This window comes from Phyllobates terribilis, unplaced genomic scaffold (genome assembly GCF_046119375.1).
Source record: "Phyllobates terribilis strain yellow unplaced genomic scaffold, ASM4611937v1 Scaffold_5__5_contigs__length_657084704, whole genome shotgun sequence".
Classification (NCBI taxonomy): domain Eukaryota; kingdom Metazoa; phylum Chordata; class Amphibia; order Anura; family Dendrobatidae; genus Phyllobates; species Phyllobates terribilis.
Window position 1 is genome coordinate 47437474 of NW_027362765.1, and position 22703 is coordinate 47460176.

Here is a 22703-nt window from a genome sequence, read left to right on the forward strand (position 1 = left end):
TTGCACATCTCAGAACAGCGAGCGCCAAGTGATGACATCATCACGCCCGGTCAGCGTCTGCATCAAGGGACTGATGGGAGAGGGAGCGTCGTGCTCCCTCTCTCATCATTGAACTTGGGGTGACTGTCAGGGGGCCCAATGCTGGTACCGGGGGGCCCCCCTCCTGCTCAAGGACCCCATAGTGGCCGCCTGGCAGCGCAGGGACATCGAGTCTCTCTGCTCTGCCCCAGAGCGTAACTGTATCAGTGTGCTGCGCACGTCCCATACAGTTGCATTAGCATAGCTCCGGGTGGGCCCATGAGCGCGAGGGGCCCAGGACCACCGCCCCCTCTGTAGCTACTCTACTGGATGGAATGTGTTAATAATAAGCATTTGGTAATGGATGTGCTTATGAACTTGAAGTTGATGTTTATGTTTACTCTATCCCTTATTTCTGCCTCTCCATGAGAGGGCAGCAGCAGTTCAGGGGCAGGCACAGACATAAGGCCTCTGTGCAAGAATAGAATATGAGCCCATTCCAGTCCAATAATGTTTCTGTAACAAAAGCTGCCTGCTGCTTTGGAGTTACCCCCTTACGTCTTGGGCCCCTGTGTGACTGCACAGGTTGCATCAATGGCGTGTCCACCCCTGTAGCAGTTCATCTTCACAAGCTAGTTTAGAGAGAACTGGAAAGTCATGTAAGGGCCAGAGAGTGTTACCCCTCATGGACACACACTACAGCTTATTCTAAAAAGTCATCTGGAATGACAAGTATACTTTGAGGAGTACGTGAATTTAACTTTTTTTTTTATAAATTAATAATAAAAGTGGCAATAAGAAACTTTGCGATATATTTTATTTCAGAAAAAATCTTCTTTTCCCACAACAGACTCCTCCTTTGTTCTTGCACTGAGCATTGTCCCTTAAAGTGAACATTTCATCAAATTTTTCATGTTGAACTGGACACACAATGTTAAAGTGGCTACAGAACGGAATAAAACTTTTTTTGTTTGCTTATTTTTTAAATTTTGGCTTTTCAGTGTGGAGATATTAGCAATCTACGTACTTGGCACCTAGTGAGTTAACTTTGGTTTAAGTCCAACTGGGTGTTATCAGATAGTTTCTACTGGGGGCATGTACTTCTTCTCCCTGTATGAGTTGCCCAATCATAGACGAGAATTAGTTTTAAATGGGGTATGTTATTTCTTCTCCCTTTATGAGCTGGCCAATTATAGATGTGTACAGTTCTCCTTTTCCTACCTTTATTAAGTACTGTTAACTGATTGTTACATACTGTAAATGCTTTTTAGTATGTACAGAACCTAGAAACTAAGCGCTTATAGAATACATATTTTGCTATGCAAGACTATTTTTACAACAAGTCAAACTATAGTGATAAGATGGGTATATACACTGCTCAAAAAAATAAAGGGAACACTTAAACAACAGAATATAACTCCAAGTAAATCAAACTTCTGTGAAATCAAACTGTCCACTTAGGAAGCAACACTGATTGACTATCAATTTCACATGCTGTTGTGCAAATGGAATACACAATAGATGGAAATTATTGGCAATTATCAAGACACCCTCAATAAAGGATTGGTTCTGCAGGTGGGGACCACAGACTACATCTCAGTACCAATGCTTTCTGGCTGATGTTTTGGTCACTTTTGAATGTTGGTTGTGCTTTCACACTCGTGGTAGCATGAGACGGACTCTACAACCCACAGAAGTTGCTCAGGTAGTGCAGCTCATCCAGGATGGCATATCAATGCGAGCTGTGGCAAGAAGTTTTGCTGTGTCTGTCAACGTAGTGTCCAGAGGCTGGAGGCTCTACCAGGAGACAGGCCAGTACACCAGGAGACGTGGAGGGGGCTGTAGGTGGGAAACAACCCAGCAGCAGGACCGCTACCTCCGCCTTTGTGCAAGGAGGAACAAGAGGAGCACTGCCAGAGCCCTGCAAAATGACCTCCAGCAGGCCACAAATGTGAATATGTCTGCACAAACGGTTAGAAACCAACTCCATGAAGGTGGTATGAGGGCGCGACGTCCACAGATGGGGGTTGTGCTCACAGCCCAACACCATGCAGGACGCTTGGCATTTGCCACAGAACACCAGGATTGGCAAAGTCGCCACTGGCGCCATGTACTCTTCACAGATGAAAACAGGTTCACACTGAGTACATGTGACAAATGTGACAGAGTCTGGAGACGCCGTGGAGAGTGATCTGCTGCCTGCAACATCCTTCAGCATGACCGGTTTGGCAGTGGGTCAGTAATGGTGTGGGGTGGAATTTCTTTGGAGGGCCGCACAGCCCTCCATGTGCTCGCCAGAGGTAGCCTGACTGCCATTAGGTACCGAGATGCGATCCTCAGACTCTTTGTGAGACCATATGCTGGTGCGGTTGGCCCTGGGTTCCTCCTAATGCAGGAAATTGCCAGACCTCATGTGGCTGGAGTGTGTCAGCAGTTCCTGTAAGATGAAGGCATTGAAGCTATGGACTGGCCTGCCCGTTCCCCAGACCTGAATCCGATTGAGCACATCTGGGACATCATGTCTCGCTCCATCAACCAACGTCACGTTGCACCACAGACAATCCATGAGTTGGCGGATGCTTTAGTCCAGGTCTAGGAGGAGATCCCACAGGAGACCATCCGCAACCTCATCAGGAGCATGCCCAGGCGTTGTAGGGAGGTCATACAGGCACGTGGAGGCCACACACAGTACTGAACCTCATTTTGACTTGTTTTAAGGACATTACATCAAAGTTGGATCAGCCTGCAGTGTGTTTTTCCACTTTAATTTTGGGGGTGACTCCAAATCCAGGCCTCCATTGGTTAATAAATTTGATTTCCATTGATTATTTTTGTGTGATTTCGTTGTCAGCACATTCAAGTTTGTAGAGAACAAAGTATTCAATGAGAATATTTTCATTCATTCAGATCAAGGATGTGTTATTTGAGCGCTCCCTTTATTTTTTTGAGCAGTGTAGAAGACTTTCTATCTTGAATTAATGACATAGTGCTGTTCACCATTTTTGGCACTCCATTTTTTTCATAGACTGTACAATATTTTCAGAAACAAATGAAAATTTACCAAAGTTATATCCTATTAGTGGTCCAAAGTAATACAACAATAAAACATTGTTTTTCAACTTCCATGGTGCAATTTCAAAGAAAAAAACAGAATAAACAGCAATTGCAGCAATAAAGGCAGCCTTAATTAATACTTGGTTGCACACCCTTTGGCATTGATGACAGCCTCGAAATGTTTCTTGTAGCCATCTCTAAGCTTCTTGCACTTCTCAGCTGGAATTTTCTCCCACTCTTCCTTTGCAGTTTGTTCAAGCTCTTGAATGTTTGCAGGGTTCTTTTTCCCAATGGCAGATTTCAGCTCACTCCAAAGATTTTCAATGGGATTGAGGTCAGGACTCATTGCTGGCCATTTTAACAAAGTCCATTTTTTCTTTTTCAATCATTCCTGTGCACTTTTGGATGTGTGATTTGGGTCATTGTCTTGCTGGAGGACCCATGATCTTTGACTCAAACCAAGTTTTCTTACACTGGGCAGGACATTTCGCTCTAAAATCTCTTGATAATTCTGATTTCATGATTCCTGTGATACTTTCAAGGCCTCCAGCACCAGCCGCAGCAAAGCAACCCCACAGCATTATGGATCCTCCACCATGCTTAACTGTTGGTAAGGTGTTCTTTTTCTTATAAGCTTCATTGTGCTGCTGCTTTGCATTGCCAAAAAGCTCTATTTTTATTTCATCTGTCCACAAAACATTTTCCCAGCTGGATTGCGATTTGTCAAGGTACTCTTGAGCAAAGATCAGTCATTCTTTTTTATGTCTTTTCTGCAGCAATGGTTTCTTCCTTGGTCTTCGCCCATAAAGCTCTGCTTGGTTTAATGTGCGGCATATGGTACTTGTTGAAACCATGACTCCAGACTGTTCCAGGTTGACCTTCAGGTCTTTGGTGTTTGACGTGGTGTTTTTTTCCACCGTTTCCATTCGCACCAACCTTCGAAGACATCTCTTGTCGATTTTCCTCTTTCCCCCACGTCCAGGGAGGTTCTTGATGGTTCCATGCTTGGCAAACTTCTTAATAACATTGCGCACTGTTGAAACTGGGATACCAAGGTCTTTGGAGATGGCCTTATACCCTTTGGAAGTCTTGTATTTGCTAATAATATCAGTTCTGATGTCCTCAGACAGTTCCTTGGTCTTCACCATTGTGACAAAAGAACAGGGCCTACCATGTGGCTTTTTAAAACACTGAAGTCATCATTCTTGTAAAATTCATGCCATATGGGCACTAACAATTACAGATGAATCTCTTTTGTGATTTACCACAGGCGAGTCAAAATGCGTTTCCATATTCTATTTCCATACTAAATTAATGTAAAGGGTGCCAATACCAGTGTCACAGAAAGCTTTAGGTTTTTCTATTCACCCCCCCCCCCCCCACAATGTTTTTTGTTTTAAATTATTATTTATCATTTGCTCTTTTGTATTATACCAAAAAACTGTTTCACTTGATTCATTTTATTCAGGAGATATTCCACATTACTTACTTAAACTTCATGGCTGCCAATAACGATGAGCAGGACTGTAAGTAAGGCCTACATCTGGAATCATTTTCAGGATCAAAAATGTACCTAAAATTTTTTATCTGGAATTTATGGACTAATTTTCCTTTTAAGATGTATACAAAAAATGGGTACCAGCTCTCCCTGAACTCTTAACTATTATATGTGACAAATTAAGAAAAATAAGCCCATACACAAGCATATACTGCAAACATATACATTAGTGATTGGTAACAGTGACAACTGTATCGATGCCTGCCCTTCCTGTCTCTGCATCTGTTGCTGGGTGGCGCCTTGCTCTTGTTGCGGGCGACTGTTCTAGATCTGTGTCATCTGGGACATGTAGTTTCGTTGAAGTTGGTAGATTGAGTTACCATCTGTCAGTGTTTGCTCTCAGTTGTGTGGCCTGGGTGGGACTGCAAGCTATTTAAGCTCCTGAAATCCTGCAGTCCACTGTCAGCTATAATCTGACTCGCTACTGTGAATTTATGTGCCTTGCCAGTAGACAATCCTGATTTTGACCTCAGATAATTTTTTTGACTATTCTCCTTCTTTACAATTTTGTCTCTACACCAACCTCCTGGTTCTAACCCAACTACAGACCATTATCTTGCCTCTTGTTCGCTCGTTCGGACAGGAGCCCTCCTGTGGAAGCAATCCAGTGGACCAAATTGTAAGACTAGATCCCTGTATAGGGGTTAAAGGGTGAAGGCCGTGGCTCTTGTGGAATCTGCCAGACTTGGGTCAAGTCTGTCTAAGGTAGCTTTTTCGTGGCTGCAGCCTCTGACAGACGTAACAGTAACAAGTTTTGAGACATATATTTATATATAACTCTTGAAGGTGAAACACTAGTTGGTCTAGTTTTAGCATTTTCCCATATCCCAGTCTAGCTGGTGGTATTCTTATTTATGCATTATTATGCCACTGCACCTTGCACTATTTTTGCATCATGCTGTCATCTTCACACCACGTTCAGTATTGCTATCTTATGTATCGCCTACAGCTGTGCTTTTTTGATCATCATATTGCCTTATGAATTTTGGCATTTTTTTGCACTATTTCCACCATTCTGTCCTTTTTTTAATCAAGTCTTCTGCGATTCTTATTTATGAAATTGTGACTTAATAAAAGTTTGTGTGTGAGATTTATATGATCTACACTAGTTCTTGGATTGGAGTCTTTATGAATATGGCCTGTATGAGTTTTTGGGAGTCCACAAAGACTGGCTGTCTGACGAAAACATTTTCCTCATTCTAAACATTAAAAATAACTTGTTCTCATATACATTTTTGGTGTATAAAATGATATCTGGATAAAACCTTTCTTACATGTAAAACAATATCATGGCTTCTCCCTTGCATGACTTTTTAGATGTACAGAAAGATTTGATTTGTTGTTAAAACATTTCCCACATTCAGAACATGGAAATGGTTTCTCCCCTGTGTGAGTTCTCTCATGTATAGTAAGGCTTGATTTCTGGTGATAACTTATCCCACATTCAAAACATGAATATGGTCTCTCCCCTGTGTGTATTCTCTGATGTGTTGTGAGGTTTGATTTTGTGATAAAACATTTCCCACATTCTGAACATGAAAATGGTTTCTCCCCTGTGTGACTTCTCTGATGTGATATTAGTGTAGATTTATCTGTAAAACATTTCCCACATTCTGAACATGAAAATGGCTTCTCTCCTGTGTGAGTTCTCTGATGTTTAGCAAGGTCTGATTTCTGAAACCAACGTTTGCCACATTCAGAACATGAAAATGGTTTCTCTTCTATGTAACTTTTCTGATATTTAACTTGTGATTTTTGAGTAAAACATATCCCATCTTGTGAACTTGTAAGTGGCTTCTCCCCTGTGTGAATTCTCTGATGAGTAATAAGATCCGATTTCTGGGTAAAACATTTCCCACATTGAGGACATAAATATATCTTCTCCCCTATGTGACTTCTCTGATGTGCTGCAAGGTCTAATTGCTGGTTAAAACATTTCCCACATTCTGAACATGTAAATGGCTTCACCTCTGTGTGAATCACCTGATGTGTAATAAGTTCTGATTCGTCGCCAAAACATTTCTTGCATTCTGAACATGAATATGGCTTCTCCCCTGTGTGACCTCTCTCATTTTTAACAAGATTTGATTTCTGGTTAAAACACTTTTCACATTCAGACGATGAATATGGTTTCCAACCTGTCAACAAGTCAACACAAGTTGATTTTTGAGTGTAAAATTTGCCACATTCTGAACATAAATATAGTTTCTCCACTTTTTGAGTAGATAGTTCAACACCCAATCTGGTTCTGTGACTTTTTCTTTGATTAACAGTCTGTAATGAATCAGAAGACAGGACCAGTTGATGATTAGATGCTTTATCTTTCCAAACAAGAGCTGTTTGTATATCTGGGATAATGGCACGCGCTTCATATGTCTCTATTGTGATATCACCATCATGTGCTTTAAAATCTGAAGACATCACATGTTCCTCTGAGCTTCTGGTACAGTCATCTGCCAAAAATAAAACCAAGTTGCAGTTTTTATTTTTATTTTTATATAATATGACTTTAAAGGACCACTCCAGTGTATTTTTTGTTTCAGCGCTGGAGTGCTGCTAATAATCTAAGTTCCTGTCCTTAGTAATATACTTACCAGACGCTGTCTTCAGCTGTTCCCAGCACTGGTCCGGTCTTGGTTCGCCATCTTGTGACCGCAACTTCTGACTGACAGGAGATCAGAGGTAATGGCCACAGGCTCTCACTGTAAGTCTATGAGAGCCTCATTTTGTCTCTCCTAGACTTCCAATGAGTTGTAACTTCCAGATTGCTCCAGCAAACACTGGAGCCAACCGGCAGGTCACAATCTGTTGGAAAGTGACCACAGCGGTGTGGATAAAAAATGAAGACGGTGTTTGGTAAGTACTGTATCTAGGGGCAGAGAACTTAGATTAGAAGCAACACTCCAGCGCTGCAATTTAAAAAAAAAAAGCTGGAGTGGTGCTTTAAAAGGAACATGTCATGCCGGAAAATGCCATTTACCAGCAGATATTAGGTTAATCTGCAGGTAAATAGCATTAAAATCCTTCCTGCCTTACTGGAACCACAGCTACAGGAAGAAAATTAACTTATATTCGTTCTGTAGCCACTCTCTTTCAGTCACTGGGGCATACGTAGAGCGATTACAGTCTCCTCTCAATATACTGTGAGTAGGTTGTAATCAGTCCCTGGCACTTTGATTGACAGTTCGCTCTACACACAACAAGGAATGATTTTAATGCTATGTAGCTGCAAATTCTATGTCTGCAGGTAAATAACATTTTTCGACATGTCAGCTCCCTTTTAAAATGATATTTTATAACATGTCTCTCTCCCTCTCTAATACATATACATATATGCACACAGTGGTATGTAAAAGTTTAAGCAACCCTGGTTAGCCAGATGGATGACCCTGGCTGCTACATTATGGATGGACTGGAGAGGGGAAAGTCAAGTGAGGGGGAGGCTAATTAATAGAGAATTACAGTAGTCAAGGCGGGAGTGGATCAGGGCAACAGTGAGGGTTTTTGTTGTTTCCATGGTGAGAAAGGGGCAGATTCTAGAGATGTTCTTCAGGTGCAACCAACAAGAGTGGGCAAGAGAATGTATGTCGGTGGTGAAAGAAAGATTGGTGTCAAACACAACGCCCAGACAGCGAGCCTGCTGTCTCTCTTTCTTCATGTGTTCAATACTTTTTCTCTGGGTCATTTCTCGTTATTACACATAACTTAATTTATGGACATCTATGGTTTGATATATTTGCATATAGCAGAGCTATGTGTGTATGTAAATGTGCATGTAGTCGAGCTGTTTGTGTTTATATGTGTATATGTAGCAAAGTTGTGTGTGTATAATACACATTGCAGAAAGACACTAACTACAGATTTATTTATACCATATTCTACCCTAGTACATTAATATTAGTGGTAATGACCACTGTACTCCAACTGTGAAGTTTTAATTAATAGGAAAAATGTTCTTCCTATTTTCTGCTGTTTAAAACTGGGGGCTTCTTAGGTGTGTCTTTTAGTCTGAAAAATATGGTATGGTATATATGTTTGAATCGTCTTTTCCTAGTTTAAAAAGAAAGAAACAAAAAAAAATACATGGAAAGTTACCTGGTGATGTCAGAAGCCGGGGAACCTCCATCATGACGTCCTTGTACAGATCTTTGTGACTTTCTAAATACTCCCACTCCTCCATGGAGAAATGGACGGTGACATCCTGACACCTTATAGGAACCTAACACACACAATGATACTATCATCCCCCAGATCTCTTCGTAGCATTACTGTATAATGTCCCAGCATTCCCATCAGTGTCACCTCTCCAGTCAGCAGCTCAATCATCTTGTAGGTGAGTTCTAGGATCTTCTGCTGATTGATGTCCTCATGTATCAGGGGGTGAGGTGGAGGCCCCGTGATTGTGGTCAGAGGTCTTCCCCATGCCTCAGACACAGGGGCCCGACATCGCTGACTAGAGGTATTCTTCACCACTGTGTATTCCTGGTTATGGAGAGACACATTAAAAAATCTCACTACAGACATTGCCAGAGTCTTCATCTCTCCAGTTCTGACCATGAACTAGTTCCCAACAACCATACATGTAAGAAGTCAGAAGTTATTGAGAGAAGACAAGCATCTACCTTTTAGCTGGCTGTAAAAACAAAGCATTTGGATGGTCATCAACATTTTAAACACTCATCCCACAAAAAAACTATTACAGCTATTTATAATATTTGACTTTTCCATAAAACCTCTCACCTCTCCAGTAAGCCGGAAGAGGATCTCTAGGGTGAGGTGTAATATCTTCTCCACCATCTTGTCATTGTCCTTATTCATCCTTGATGGGTCAATCAGAAAAATTCTCTTATATAGAAGATCTCCACTGAAAGGATCTGTTATTTTAGGGACCTGAATGGGAGGACGATCAACTGATGTAACATCATAAAGATCTCATGTAATAACACCATTACAAGAGATAATAAGGGGAACATATGAGGAGATGAAAAGTAAAGATGTATTCATGATCTAAAGAACATGTAGATGACTTATTTTCTCTTATTTGCATTGAACATGATTTAAACATTTTATCTAGACATCTCATCCATGTCAGTGTCAAAATGATGTCACGTGAACTCAACAACCACTAGATGCATTGATAATGCCAATATGTACAGCATGTAATTGCTACAGACCAACACTTCTCAGACTGTGAAGGCTTTGGCATAACCAGGGGCTCCAGAGAAGAAACTTTCATTGGGTGTGAGACATATAGTCATGTAATTATGATGTCACCACATGTCCTCAAGCCTTTCTAGCATCAGAAACTGCACTGAACTATCAAGCCAGGTGTGAGTGCAACACAGAGAGTCACGCCAGGTGTGAATGCAACACAGAGGGGAAAGGGAGCCCAGACACTAGGGAAAGGGGGGGGGGAAGAGGTGACCTCCTAATCTGGACTAGCGTCACCCTGTCTCCCCCAAACGTCCCTATACAGCCTCCGCAGCTGTCGCCGATCACGTGCCTCGCCCTACTATCCCTGGCGTAAGGATAAAGCTGGGGGTTGAATGAGATGAGCACAAGTCAACCTCCGCTAGCACTCTAAAGACAAAAGGGGAAGACAACACAGGGAAATAATAACTTAGCTTTAGAAGAACTCCAACAGGGCACACGGCCTCAAGACTCCAGAGAGGACGTGATGCTGCTTCAGCCAAGTTCCAAGTAGAAATAAGTATAACTGGCGACGCCCACCTAGACACACCAGGGATACATATACCCAGACTAAAGGGAGGTAGTTGCTGGGTCCTAAACACAGCCTCCTATCTAGGCAGCTGTCCGCATAGCCAAATGTGGAGACCTCCTGCAAACCACTGCATGGCGACTGTCTGTCACCTCTGTCACACCCGTGACATGAACATGCAAGGTTCTAATGACCTATTGTGACAAGATGATCATCTAACCATAGGACCCAGCGCAAGTCTAGAAGCTACAGAAGAGTTGCCGAGGATCAAATAGACTAGAGATCTTGGCTGACATTCTCCTTCCACATCTATCAACATCGCCCAGTATTGGAAGGATGAGAATAGGCAAAGTGGGAGACGAGTGCAAATACACCTGGCTTACACTGCATTAGTTAGGGCTCATGCAGACGTCCGTGCCGTTCGGCCTGAGCATGAAACGATAATGCATGGAATGGCCATGGCTCTCTTGACCCTAGAAAGACAACTTCATATATTTCTATAAGGCTGCCACACTCGGGTTGTCCTGTATACTGTGGTCCGAGATTGAATAGAGATCACAGACAAAAAATATATCCTTACCAACACCAGGTCAGATTTCCAATACACAGGATACGGCAGACCCCATGACAAAGGTCGGGACGGCACAGGTGAAAAATTCTGATGGCACAACCACTCACAAACCTACCAATTCATGGAGGTGATGGTTGCTTAGTATTAAAAATATACACAAATGGGGCTTGCATAGGGCACAAGTCACACAGGTACGTGTGATGAACAATGTCTGGCTTACAGCCTATTGATGACGCCCACACTATTCGATCAGGTGGGCTGCCCAGCACTATATAAGAAGAAAGTGATGCGAATATGCCAGTGATCTAAAGTGCTAGGGTGATGGATGGGGATAAAAAACCGCTGAATAAGACAGTGGTAAATGGTCAATTAAGACCTTTTATTAGAAAACCTTGTATAATCCACAACGCGTTTCGACAGCACGCAGGCCGTCTTCATCAGGTGATACAAGGGGGTAGGCTTAGAAAGTTTAAAAAGGGTCCAAGAGAAACTGATTGGACCATCAATTAATGACATAAAAACAAGACAATTAACCCCTTATATTAAGATTAAAAACAGATAAAAGACTTCAACATTTAAACAACATAATCAAATAACCCTAAATAATAACCACAAATTTATAATTAAACAAACAAATATCCCCAAAGAATATATAAACAAAATGCTAAATAATAATAAATAATAAAATTATTATCGTAACCGGGGATTGCCAGCCAGTCTCCCATGCCGGTACTTGCCCAGCCACAAGCTGTATAGCGGCTGCAATCTGACAAGGGCAGGCACATCCAGCTTAGAATGGCCGTTGACAATAAATACCCTAAAAAACTATAACATTTATGAAAATTTATTTTGCCACGTTCTCCATAGTGAGATTGTGGCCTTCGGGTGCTAATGTCCCCAATTTTGAAAATCCCAAAACTTTTTTTGATAAGATTCGATAAGCAATGTGATTCGTTTTTGTCTATTTGGTCAATAATTTTAAGGGTCATCTTATGATGTACAGCATTAAAATGTTTAGAAAGACTATGCATTAGATACCCGTTCCGAATATTTTGCCTGTGCTTATTCAAACGGGCATGCGTAGTTTGCACAGTGCGGCCCACATACTGTAGGCCACATATGCATTCTAAAAGATAAACCACATAAGTGGATTGACATGTTAATCTATGTTTAATCAAAAAACTTTCCCCAGTCGTATTAGATGTAAAATTTAGTGCTCCATCAACGATACTGTGACAACATAAACATCTGGGGCTGCGACATTGGTAACAGCCCATATTACCAATATTAGATTCATGTGCCGTAACTGTCTTAATAGTCGAGTTACTAGGTGCCACAAGATTTTGTAGACTCCTATTCTTCCTATAAATGACCATTGGCTTCTCAGGGAGAGTGTTGGACAGCATTGGATCAGCTCTTAAAATATACCAATATTTCTGTAATAGTTTATATATAGTATTGCGTGGTTGGCAAAAAGTTGTTACCAAACTCCACCGCGAAATATCATTAGATATCTCATACGACTGGGGAAAGTTTTTTGATTAAACATAGATTAACATGTCAATCCACTTATGTGGTTTATCTTTTAGAATGCACATGTGGCCTACAGTATGTGGGCCGCACTGTGCAAACTATGCATGCCTGTTTGAATAAGCATAGGCAAAATATTTGGAACGGGTATCTAATGCATAGTCTTTCTAAACATTTTAATGCTGTACATCATAGGGATCCCAATAAGATGACCCCTAAAATTATTGACCAAATAGACAAAAAGTAATCACATTGCTTATCGAAAAAGAAAGTTTTTGAATTTCAAATTGGGGACATTAGCACCCGAAGGCCACAATCTCACTATGGAGAATGTGGCAAAATAAATTTTGATAAATTTTATAATGTTATAGTTTTTTAGGGTATTTATGGTCAACGGCCATTCTAAGCTGAATGTACCTGCCCTCGTTAGATTGCAGCCGCTATACAGCTTGTGGCTGGGCAAGTACCGCCATGGGAGACTGGCTGGGAATCCCCGGTTACGATAATAATTTTATTATTATTTAGTATTTTGTTTATATATTCTTTGGGGATATTTGTTTAATTATAAATTTGTGGTTATTATTTAGGGTTATTTGATTATGTTGTTTAAATGTTGAAGTCTTTTATCTGTTTTTAATCTTAATATAAGGGGTTAATTGTCTTGTTTTTATGTCATTAATTGATGGTCCAATCAGTTTCTCTTGGACCCTTTTTAAACTTTCCAAGCCTAACCCCTTGTATCACCTGATGAAGACGGCCTGCGTGCTGTCGAAACGCGTTGTGGATTATACAAGGATTTCTAATAAAAGATCTCAATTGACCATTTACCCCTGTCTTATTCAGCGTTTTTTTATCCCCATCCATCACCCTAGCGCTTAAGATCACTGGCATACTCTCATTACTTTCTACTGTTTGTCCCTTTGGGACCGCTGGTGGAGCTGCTTTGGGTTTTGTTTAATATCACTTACTATTTTGGAGGAGCTAAGTGACATTTCCATTCACCGCTGTTGCAAAGACCTGCCTACACGCCGTCTAGGACCTGCATCACATGGTAACTCACGTGACAAACCAGGAAGTGTTTGGGGAGCGGCACATCAACCGGCTGGGCTCCTTTGCATCTCCAGCCAGACAACACGGCATTCAGGCTTTTACCGTAGTTGTGCAAGGGTGCGCAACCTTCGGAGTGAGTGGCCTTTTGGCCCCCAATTACTTTTCATTTAATCACAGGTGTCCTCACATTGCGCCCCTGTTTCTCTTTTTGTCTTTCTATGTCAGCACTATATAAGGACAGACACCCCAGAACACCCAACCAACACTAAAGGGCCTGGCTGCAATGTGCCAGAAAATGTGCACTAAAAATCTGTAAAAATAATGACTCAAAGAAGTAATCAATTCTTGAAGAAACGCGTAGGCCTTTATCTCACAGTGACAATACTAAACAACGATGTTAGTTAGCCCTGTACTAACAATGATAGGTGATACTCTTAACTAGATTGCCTTTTACCAGACAATAGTGTGATCCATTAGTGGGTTTAGAAATAGTCTCACAACTGAGACTGTCTGAGCAGAGAACAAATAAGATAATAACTATCAATCATTTGTTTTAAAAAATAAGGAACAATTAACAGTGGATATAATCATCCAGATATTAATCTGGTAATTGCGTGAGATAACTGTGAGCTAACTGTCCCATTGGTTATACTAATGTGACACTAGTCACTACTCGGATTAGCTGTAAGGCAGAGTGGTCAAGAGGTCCAAGGTCAAAAGCTAGGAATGTAAATCAAAGACAGAAGGATAAGACAAACAGATAGTTGTGGGCAAAGTTCGGGGTCTGGTAACTAAAGTCAGAATACCTCAAAAGCACAAAGGGTTATACAAACGGGTAGTCGAAAGGAAAATCTAAGGCCTGGCAACAAAAGATCAGAATATCAAAATACAGCCTAAGCACACCACTGAGCTGTGGAAAACACCTGAAGAAACCCACTACACTGACAGCCTGACACGCTCCTGCTATCCATAGAGCGGCTGAGCTGTCACTCACAGCACTGACAGTCTGACACGTCCCAGCTATCCATAGGGCGGCTGAGCCATCACTGACAGTCTGACACGCCCCTGCTATCTATAAGGTGGCTGAGCTGCCACTCACAGCACTGACAGCCCGACCCGCCCCTGCTATCTATAAAGTGGCTAAGCTGTCACTCACAGCACTGACAGCCCGATATGCCCCTGCTATCCATAGGGCGGCTGAGCTGTCACTCACAGCGTCCCTATGTTCCTAGGACACAGCGAGTGGCGGAATTGTGATAACTGACTAATTATTACAGGACTTATCATGGGGCATGCTGTATCCTTCTAGTGTATTGGTAATCTGACCTGGTGTTGGTAAGGATATATTTTTTTCTGTGATTTTTTTTTTTAGTACATCACAGTAGCTATGATGAGAGCAACATTTCTACAAATCTCTTTCACAAGTATTTTGAAAGTTTTAATATTTATAAAAACTATTTTTTTAGCTCTCCTCTAAGGGATTTAGAGAACATACTACAATTGCTTTTTATATATGCTGTCCCCTCCTGGTTACCAGCACACACCCCTGCTTTCTGGTATGAGCACTGCCTGTTGGTGGAGCCTCCACCCCTCAATGTGACATCAACCCTCTCAGGAGCAGCTCTAGTCTATACATGACCCTGAATGGCGGAGGAGGGATCTTTTGGTTCCCTGACCCATCCCTATATTCAGCTACATGGCACAGCTCCCAAAATCCAGTGCGCTTGGGATGTATGCATGATATACTCAAGAGAGAACTGTAAGCGCTGCTCTGGGGGAAGGGGGCACTATCTCTGGGAATGGAGGGGTTAATGCCCCCTGTATACATGAGCACATCCAGAATTATATTACTGTACATATACACATGGCAGAACTGGGGGAAGGAGACACTATCTCCAGGAATGGAGGGGTTAATGCCCCCTGTATACATGAGCACATCCAGAGTTATATTACTGTACATATACACATGGCAGAACTGGGGGAAGGAGACACTATCTCCAGGAATGGAGGGGTTAATGCCCCCTGTATACATAAGCACCTCCAGCGTTATATTACTGCACATATACACATGGCAGAACTGGAGTAAGGGGGCACTATCTCCGGGAATAGGGGTTAATGTCCTCTGTATACAACAGCACATCTAGCGTTATATTACTGTACATATACACATGGCAGAACTGGGGGGAAGGGGGGCACTATCTCCGGGAATGGAGGGGTTAATGTCCCCTGTATACATGGGCACATCCAGCGTTATATTACTGTACATATACACATGGCAGAACTGGAGGAAGGGGGGCACTATCTCTGGGAATGGAGGGGTTAATGTGCCCTGTATACATGAGCACATCCAGTGTTATATTACTGTACATATACACATGGCAGAACTGGGGGAAGGGGGGCACTATCTCCAGGAATGGAGGAGTTAATGTCCCCTGTATACAGTGCCTACAAGTAGTATTCAACCCCCTGCAGATTTAGCTCGTTGACACATGCGGAATTAACTTGGCATTGTGACATTTGTACTGTAGATCAGCCTGGAAGTGGGAAATGCACTGCAGCAAATTTTGTTTTTGTTTTTTTTTTTTGTTTTTTTTTTAAAACGTTAAAAGTTAATTCAGAGTGTCATTTATTATTCAACCCCTCAAACCACAAGAATTCTGTTTGGTCCCCCTAAAGTATTAAGAAGTAGTTCAGGCACCGAGAATAATGAGCTTCACATGTGTGGATTAAAGATCTCTTTTGCCAGCCTTTTCTGACTATTTAAGACCCTCCCCAAACTTGTGAACAGCACTCAGACATGGTCAACATGGGAAAGACAAAGGAGCATTCCAAGGCCATCAGAGACAATATCGTGGAGGGTCACAAGGCTGGCAAGGGGTACAAAACCCTTTCCAAGGAGTTGGGCCTACCTGTCTCCACTGTTGGGAGCATCATCCGTAAGTGGAAGGCTTATGGAACTACTGTTAGCCTTCCACGGCCAGGACAGCCTTTGAAAGTGTCCTCCCGTGCCGAGGCCAGGCTTGTCCGAAGAGTCAAGGCTAACCCAAGGACAACAAGGAAGGAGCTCCGGGAAGATCTCATGGCAGTGGGGACATTGGTTTCAGTCAATACTATAAGTAACGTACTCCACCGCAATGGTCTCCGTTCCAGACGAGCCCGTAAGGTACCTTTACTTTCAAAGCGTCATGTCAAGGCTCGTCTACAGTTTGCTCATGATCACTTGGAGGACTCTGAGACAGACTGGTTCAAGGTTCTATGGTCTGATGAGACCAAGATCGAGATCTTTGGTGCCAACCACACACGTGACGTTTGGAGACTGGATGGCACTGCATACGACCCCAAGAATACCATCCCTACAGTCAAGCATGGTGGTGGCAGCATCATGCTGTGGGGCTGTTTCTCAGCCAAGGGGCCTGGCCATCTGGTCCGCATCCATGGGAAGATGAATAGCACGGCCTACCTGGAGATTTTGGCTAAGAACCTCCGCTCCTCCATCAAGGATCTTAAGATGGGTCGTAATTTCATCTTCCAACAAGACAACGACCCAAAGCACACAGCCAAGAAAACCAAGGCCTGGTTCAAGAGGGAAAAAGTCAAGGTGTTGGAGTGGCCTAGTCAGTCTCCTGACCTTAACCCAATTGAAAACTTGTGGAAGGAGCTCAAGAATAAAGTCCACATGAGACACCCAAAGAACCTAGATAACTTGGAGAAGATCTGCATGGAGGAGTGGGCCAAGATAACTCCACAGACCTGTGCCGGCCTGATCAGGTCTTATAAAAGACGATTATTAGCTGTAATTGCAAACAAGGGTTATTCCACAAAATATTAAACATAGGGGTTGAATAATAATTGACCCACACTTTTATGTTTAAAATTTAATAAAATTCAACTGAGCAACATAACTTTTTGGTTTGTAAGATTTATGCTTCTGTTCATAAAACCTACTCTCGTTTGCAGTTTGAAGGCTCTAACTTATTTGCATCTTATCAAACCAGCTAAATCTGCAGGGGGTTGAATACTACTTGTAGGCACTGTACATGAGCACATCTAGCGTTATATTACTGTACATATACACATGGCAGAACTGGGGGGAAGGGGAGCACTATCTCCGGGAATGGAGGGGTTAATGTCCCCTGTATACATGAGCACATCCAGCGTTATATTACTGTACATATACACATGGCAGAACTGGGGGAAGGGGGCACTATATCTGGGAATGGAGGGGTTAATACCCCCTGTATACATGAGCAAATCCAGGGTTATATTATTGTACATATACACATGGCAGAACTGGGAGAGGGGGGCACGATCTCCGGGAATGTAGGGGTTAATGTCCCCTGTATACATGAGCACATCCAGCGTTATATTACTGTACATATACACATGGCAGAACTGGGGGAAGGGGGCACTATATCTGGGAATGGAGGGGTTAATACCCCCTGTATACATGAGCACATCCAGGGTTATATTATTGTACATATACACATGGCAGAACTGGGGGAAGGGGGGCACTATCTCCGGGAATTGAGGGGTTAATGCCCCCTGAATACATGATCACATCCAGCGTTATATTACTGTACATATACACATGGCAGAACTGGGGGAAGGGGGGCACTATCTCCGGGAATGGAGGGGTTAATGTTCCCTGTATACATGAGCACATCCAGCGTTATATTACTGTACATATACACATGGCAGAACTGGGAGAGGGGGGCATTATCTCCGGGAATGGAGGGGTTAATGTCCCCTGTATATGTAGCACCCTGAGGATTCGGCTGCTACAGGGGTATTGCACCTCAACCCAGAGGTGTGATATTCCACTCCCGGGTAAGGAAGGAGTGTGGAACTGAGCTCAGATAGACTGCATGCACTACATACATCCCATTCCAGAGGAGCAGGCCGACGGTACTCCCACTTAGAAATGTGCAGGTACAACCGAGCCTGTTCCTGGCTGGAGTGGGAGGGGGGTGGTACATCCCATGTAGTGTAGGGGCAGATAGGGGGAGCAGTCTGGGTAGTGATAGGAGCTCATTGGGTGCTGGTCACCTGAGCTCACACATAGAGGGATATATAAGGAGGGCACCAACTTAGATCAGGGTCAGACGCTGAGAACAAGTCAGTTGGAGAGGAGAGAGAAGGAAACAGCAGCCCTGGAGAGAGAGAGAGAGAGAGAGAGTGGAGCAGAGAAAGACCCAGAGGGGAAGACTGAAGGGACCCAAGAACCCAAATTAGAGCACCGGGTGAGGAGTCAGCAAGAGGGTACCGGAACCCAAGCTGGTGGGGGCAAAGACATTCCCCAGCCAGAGACCGGAGACCGTGGGCAGTGTCTGTCACGGTCACCCACCACATTCACCCCGAAGGCACACCACATGAAGGGTCAGGGAACCCAGGGCCAAGGGTGTCCCAAAAGAAGGCCCGAGGGAGCTGGACCTAGGTGAATCACTGGTGGGGACGGCTGAAGAAAGGACAGAGGGAGAGCTCAGGGCCACGCTCTGGACTTGTTTGGGGGTTGGCCGGATCCAGGACCTGGTGGACGCAGCACGGCTCGGGTGGTCACTAGCAGCTGGAGTGACCAGTACAACATCAGCAGTAAGTAAACACCCTTAACTGCACAACCCGAGTCGGTCTTCATTGCCGGCTGCATCGCACCACCACAACCCCCATCCTCTGCGCCTGTCCCCTCTGAGGCTATACCCCTCCCGTTGGGGGTTATCTCACCAAGCTGCGCACCCACCATCAGCCTCAGCGGACCCTGCAGCAGCGGCGGCCACAGTGACCGCATCACAACGGGTGGCGTAGTCGACACAAAAGAACTTTAGTAACATCTGTAAAGCTGCCACATAACACTTAGCTTGACGCCCTGGGCACGGGACCGGGTCACAGCCGCTCGGAGACTACAACCCCCCCCATCTGATCCGGTGCCGGGTATTCCCCTCAAAAAGGAATATGTCCCAGGGGGCGCGTCATATACATGAGCACATCCAGCGTTATATTACTGTACATATACACGACTGAACTGGGGGAAGGGGGCACTATCTCCGGGAATGGAGGGGTTAATGTCCCCTGTATACATGAGTACATCCAGTGTTATATTACTGTACATATACACATGGCAGAACTGGGGGAAGGGGGCACTATCTCCGGGAATGGAGGGGTTAATACCCCCTGTATACATGATCACATCCAGCGTTATATTACTGTACATATACACATGGCAGAACTGGGGAAAGGGGGCACTATATCCGGGAATGGAGGGGTTAATGCCCCCTGTACCCAGTAATGGGGGACTCCACATACCTCCACCTGCAGAGCCGCCACCACATATATGGCTGTTCTGTGCGCACAGGACCTGTGATGAGGTCACAGGAGGGGAGGAGTCAGGGGTCACATGATCAGGGGCCTCAGTGGATGCAGGACTCTGCTGTGCTGGTTGTCATGGTGCTGGATGAGGTGAAGGTTATGTGTGGCGTCAGGAGGGGTTTACAGTGTGGATGTAGCAGAGCCGCGTGTGTACGAGGTGTACGGAGCAGAACCGTGTGTGTACGAGGTGTACGGAGCGGAGCCGCGCGTGTACGAGGTGTACGGAGCAGAGCCACGTGTGTACGAGGTGTACGGAGTGGAGCCGTGTGTGTACGAGGTGTACGGAGCGGAGCCGCGTGTGTACGAGGTGTACGGAGCGGAGCCGCGTGTGTACGAGGTGTACGGAGCGGAGCCGCGTGTACGAGGTGTACAGAGCAGAGCCACGTGTGTGCGAGGTGTACGGAGCAGAGCCACGTGTGTGCGAGGTGTATGGAGCGGAGCCGCGTCTGTACGAGGTGTACGGAGCGGAGCCACGTGTGTACGAGGTGTCCGGAGCGGAGCCGCGTGTGTAAGACGTGTGTGGAGCGGAGCCGCGTGTGTACGAGGTGTACGGAGCGGAGCCGCGTGTGTACGAGGTGTACGGAGCGGAGCCGCGTGTGTACGAGGTGTACGGAGCTGAGCCGCGTGTGTACGAGGTGTACGGAGCTGAGCCGCGTGTGTACGAGGTGTACGGAGCTGAGCCGCCTGTGTACGAGGTGTACGGAGCGGAGCCGCCTGTGTACGAGGTGTACGGAGCGGAGCCGCGTGTGTACGAGGTGTACGGAGCGGAGCCGCGTGTGTACGAGGTGTACGGAGCGGAGCCGCGTGTGTACGAGGTGTACGGAGCGGAGCCGCGTGTGTACGAGGTGTACGGAGCTGAGCCGCGTGTGTACGAGGTGTACGGAGCTGAGCCGCGTGTGTACGAGGTGTACGGAGCTGAGCCGCGTGTGTACGAGGTGTACGGAGCTGAGCCGCGTGTGTACGAGGTGTACGGAGCTGAGCCGCGTGTGTACGAGGTGTACGGAGCTGAGCCGCGTGTGTACGAGGTGTACGGAGCTGAGCCGCGTGTGTACGAGGTGTACGGAGCTGAGCCGCGTGTGTACGAGGTGTACGGAGCTGAGCCGCGTGTGTACGAGGTGTACGGAGCTGAGCCGCGTGTGTACGAGGTGTACGGAGCTGAGCCGCGTGTGTACGAGGTGTACGGAGCTGAGCCGCGTGTGTACGAGGTGTACGGAGCTGAGCCGCGTGTGTACGAGGTGTACGGAGCTGAGCCGCGTGTGTACGAGGTGTACGGAGCTGAGCCGCGTGTGTACGAGGTGTACGGAGCTGAGCCGCGTGTGTACGAGGTGTACGGAGCTGAGCCGCGTGTGTACGAGGTGTACGGAGCTGAGCCGCGTGTGTACGAGGTGTACGGAGCTGAGCCGCGTGTGTACGAGGTGTACGGAGCTGAGCCGCGTGTGTACGAGGTGTACGGAGCTGAGCCGCGTGTGTACGAGGTGTACGGAGCTGAGCCGCGTGTGTACGAGGTGTACGGAGCTGAGCCGCGTGTGTACGAGGTGTACGGAGCTGAGCCGCGTGTGTACGAGGTGTACGGAGCTGAGCCGCGTGTGTACGAGGTGTACGGAGCTGAGCCGCGTGTGTACGAGGTGTACGGAGCTGAGCCGCGTGTGTACGAGGTGTACGGAGCTGAGCCGCGTGTGTACGAGGTGTACGGAGCTGAGCCGCGTGTGTACGAGGTGTACGGAGCTGAGCCGCGTGTGTACGAGGTGTACGGAGCTGAGCCGCGTGTGTACGAGGTGTACGGAGCTGAGCCGCGTGTGTACGAGGTGTACGGAGCTGAGCCGCGTGTGTACGAGGTGTACGGAGCTGAGCCGCGTGTGTACGAGGTGTACGGAGCTGAGCCGCGTGTGTACGAGGTGTACGGAGCTGAGCCGCGTGTGTACGAGGTGTACGGAGCTGAGCCGCGTGTGTACGAGGTGTACGGAGCTGAGCCGCGTGTGTACGAGGTGTACGGAGCTGAGCCGCGTGTGTACGAGGTGTACGGAGCTGAGCCGCGTGTGTACGAGGTGTACGGAGCTGAGCCGCGTGTGTACGAGGTGTACGGAGCTGAGCCGCGTGTGTACGAGGTGTACGGAGCTGAGCCGCCTGTGTACGAGGTGTACGGAGCGGAGCCGCGTGTGTACGAGGTGTACGGAGCGGAGCCGCGTGTGTACGAGGTGTACGGAGCGGAGCCGCGTGTGTACGAGGTGTACGGAGCGGAGCCGCGTGTGTACGAGGTGTACGGAGCGGAGCCATGTGGGTACGAGGTGTACGGAGCGGAGCCGCGTGCGTACAAGGTGTACGGAGCGGAGCCGCGTGCGTACGAGGTGTATGGAGCGGAGCCGCATGTGTATGAGGTGTACGGAACAGAGCTGTGTGTATGATGTGTACTGAGCGGAGCTATGTGTGTACGGAGTGGAGCCTTGTGTGTTTATGGAGTGCAGCCATGGTTACGACACGTTCAGATTGGAATCACGTGTACGATGTCGTACACATGTGGCTCTGCTATATACAGAGCATGCCGTGTGCAGAGCATTCCGTGTGTTGAAGAGGTGAGCAGAGCTGCGTGTGTATGAGCGGAGCAGAACCGTCTTTATGATGTGCATGTAATGTCACATGTATTGGACCTATAACTCTGTGCACACAGAAGAGCGAGGTGTCTGATATGTGTGAAGCAGAAACGTGTTATGTGTACTGTGCCAGTATCAGATCCGTCCTTCTGTCTAGAGATGAAAGTTTCTTTTACATCTTACAGCAGCACAAGATATAGAAACACCAACAGTGCTTCCTATTACTGCATGCACAGCGCTTGCTCAGCATTGTGT

The 22703-nt window shown here is 45.6% G+C and overlaps 1 protein-coding gene across 1 annotated transcript in view; it reads right to left on the reverse strand.

Annotated features, from left to right (window-relative positions):
* Positions 1-828: 828 nt before the first annotated feature.
* The window catches only part of LOC141271922 (uncharacterized), a 68142-nt gene continuing 46267 nt past the window's right edge, over positions 829-22703 (reverse strand). The window contains exons 2-5 of the mRNA XM_073682164.1: positions 9371-9520; positions 8933-9112; positions 8726-8849; positions 829-7083 (exon numbers count right to left, since the gene is read on the reverse strand). Coding sequence (XP_073538265.1) covers positions 5918-7083; positions 8726-8849; positions 8933-9112; positions 9371-9448 — 1548 coding nt within the window. The 5' untranslated portion in view covers positions 9449-9520 and the 3' untranslated portion in view covers positions 829-5917. The remainder of the gene's footprint in view (positions 7084-8725; positions 8850-8932; positions 9113-9370; positions 9521-22703) is intronic.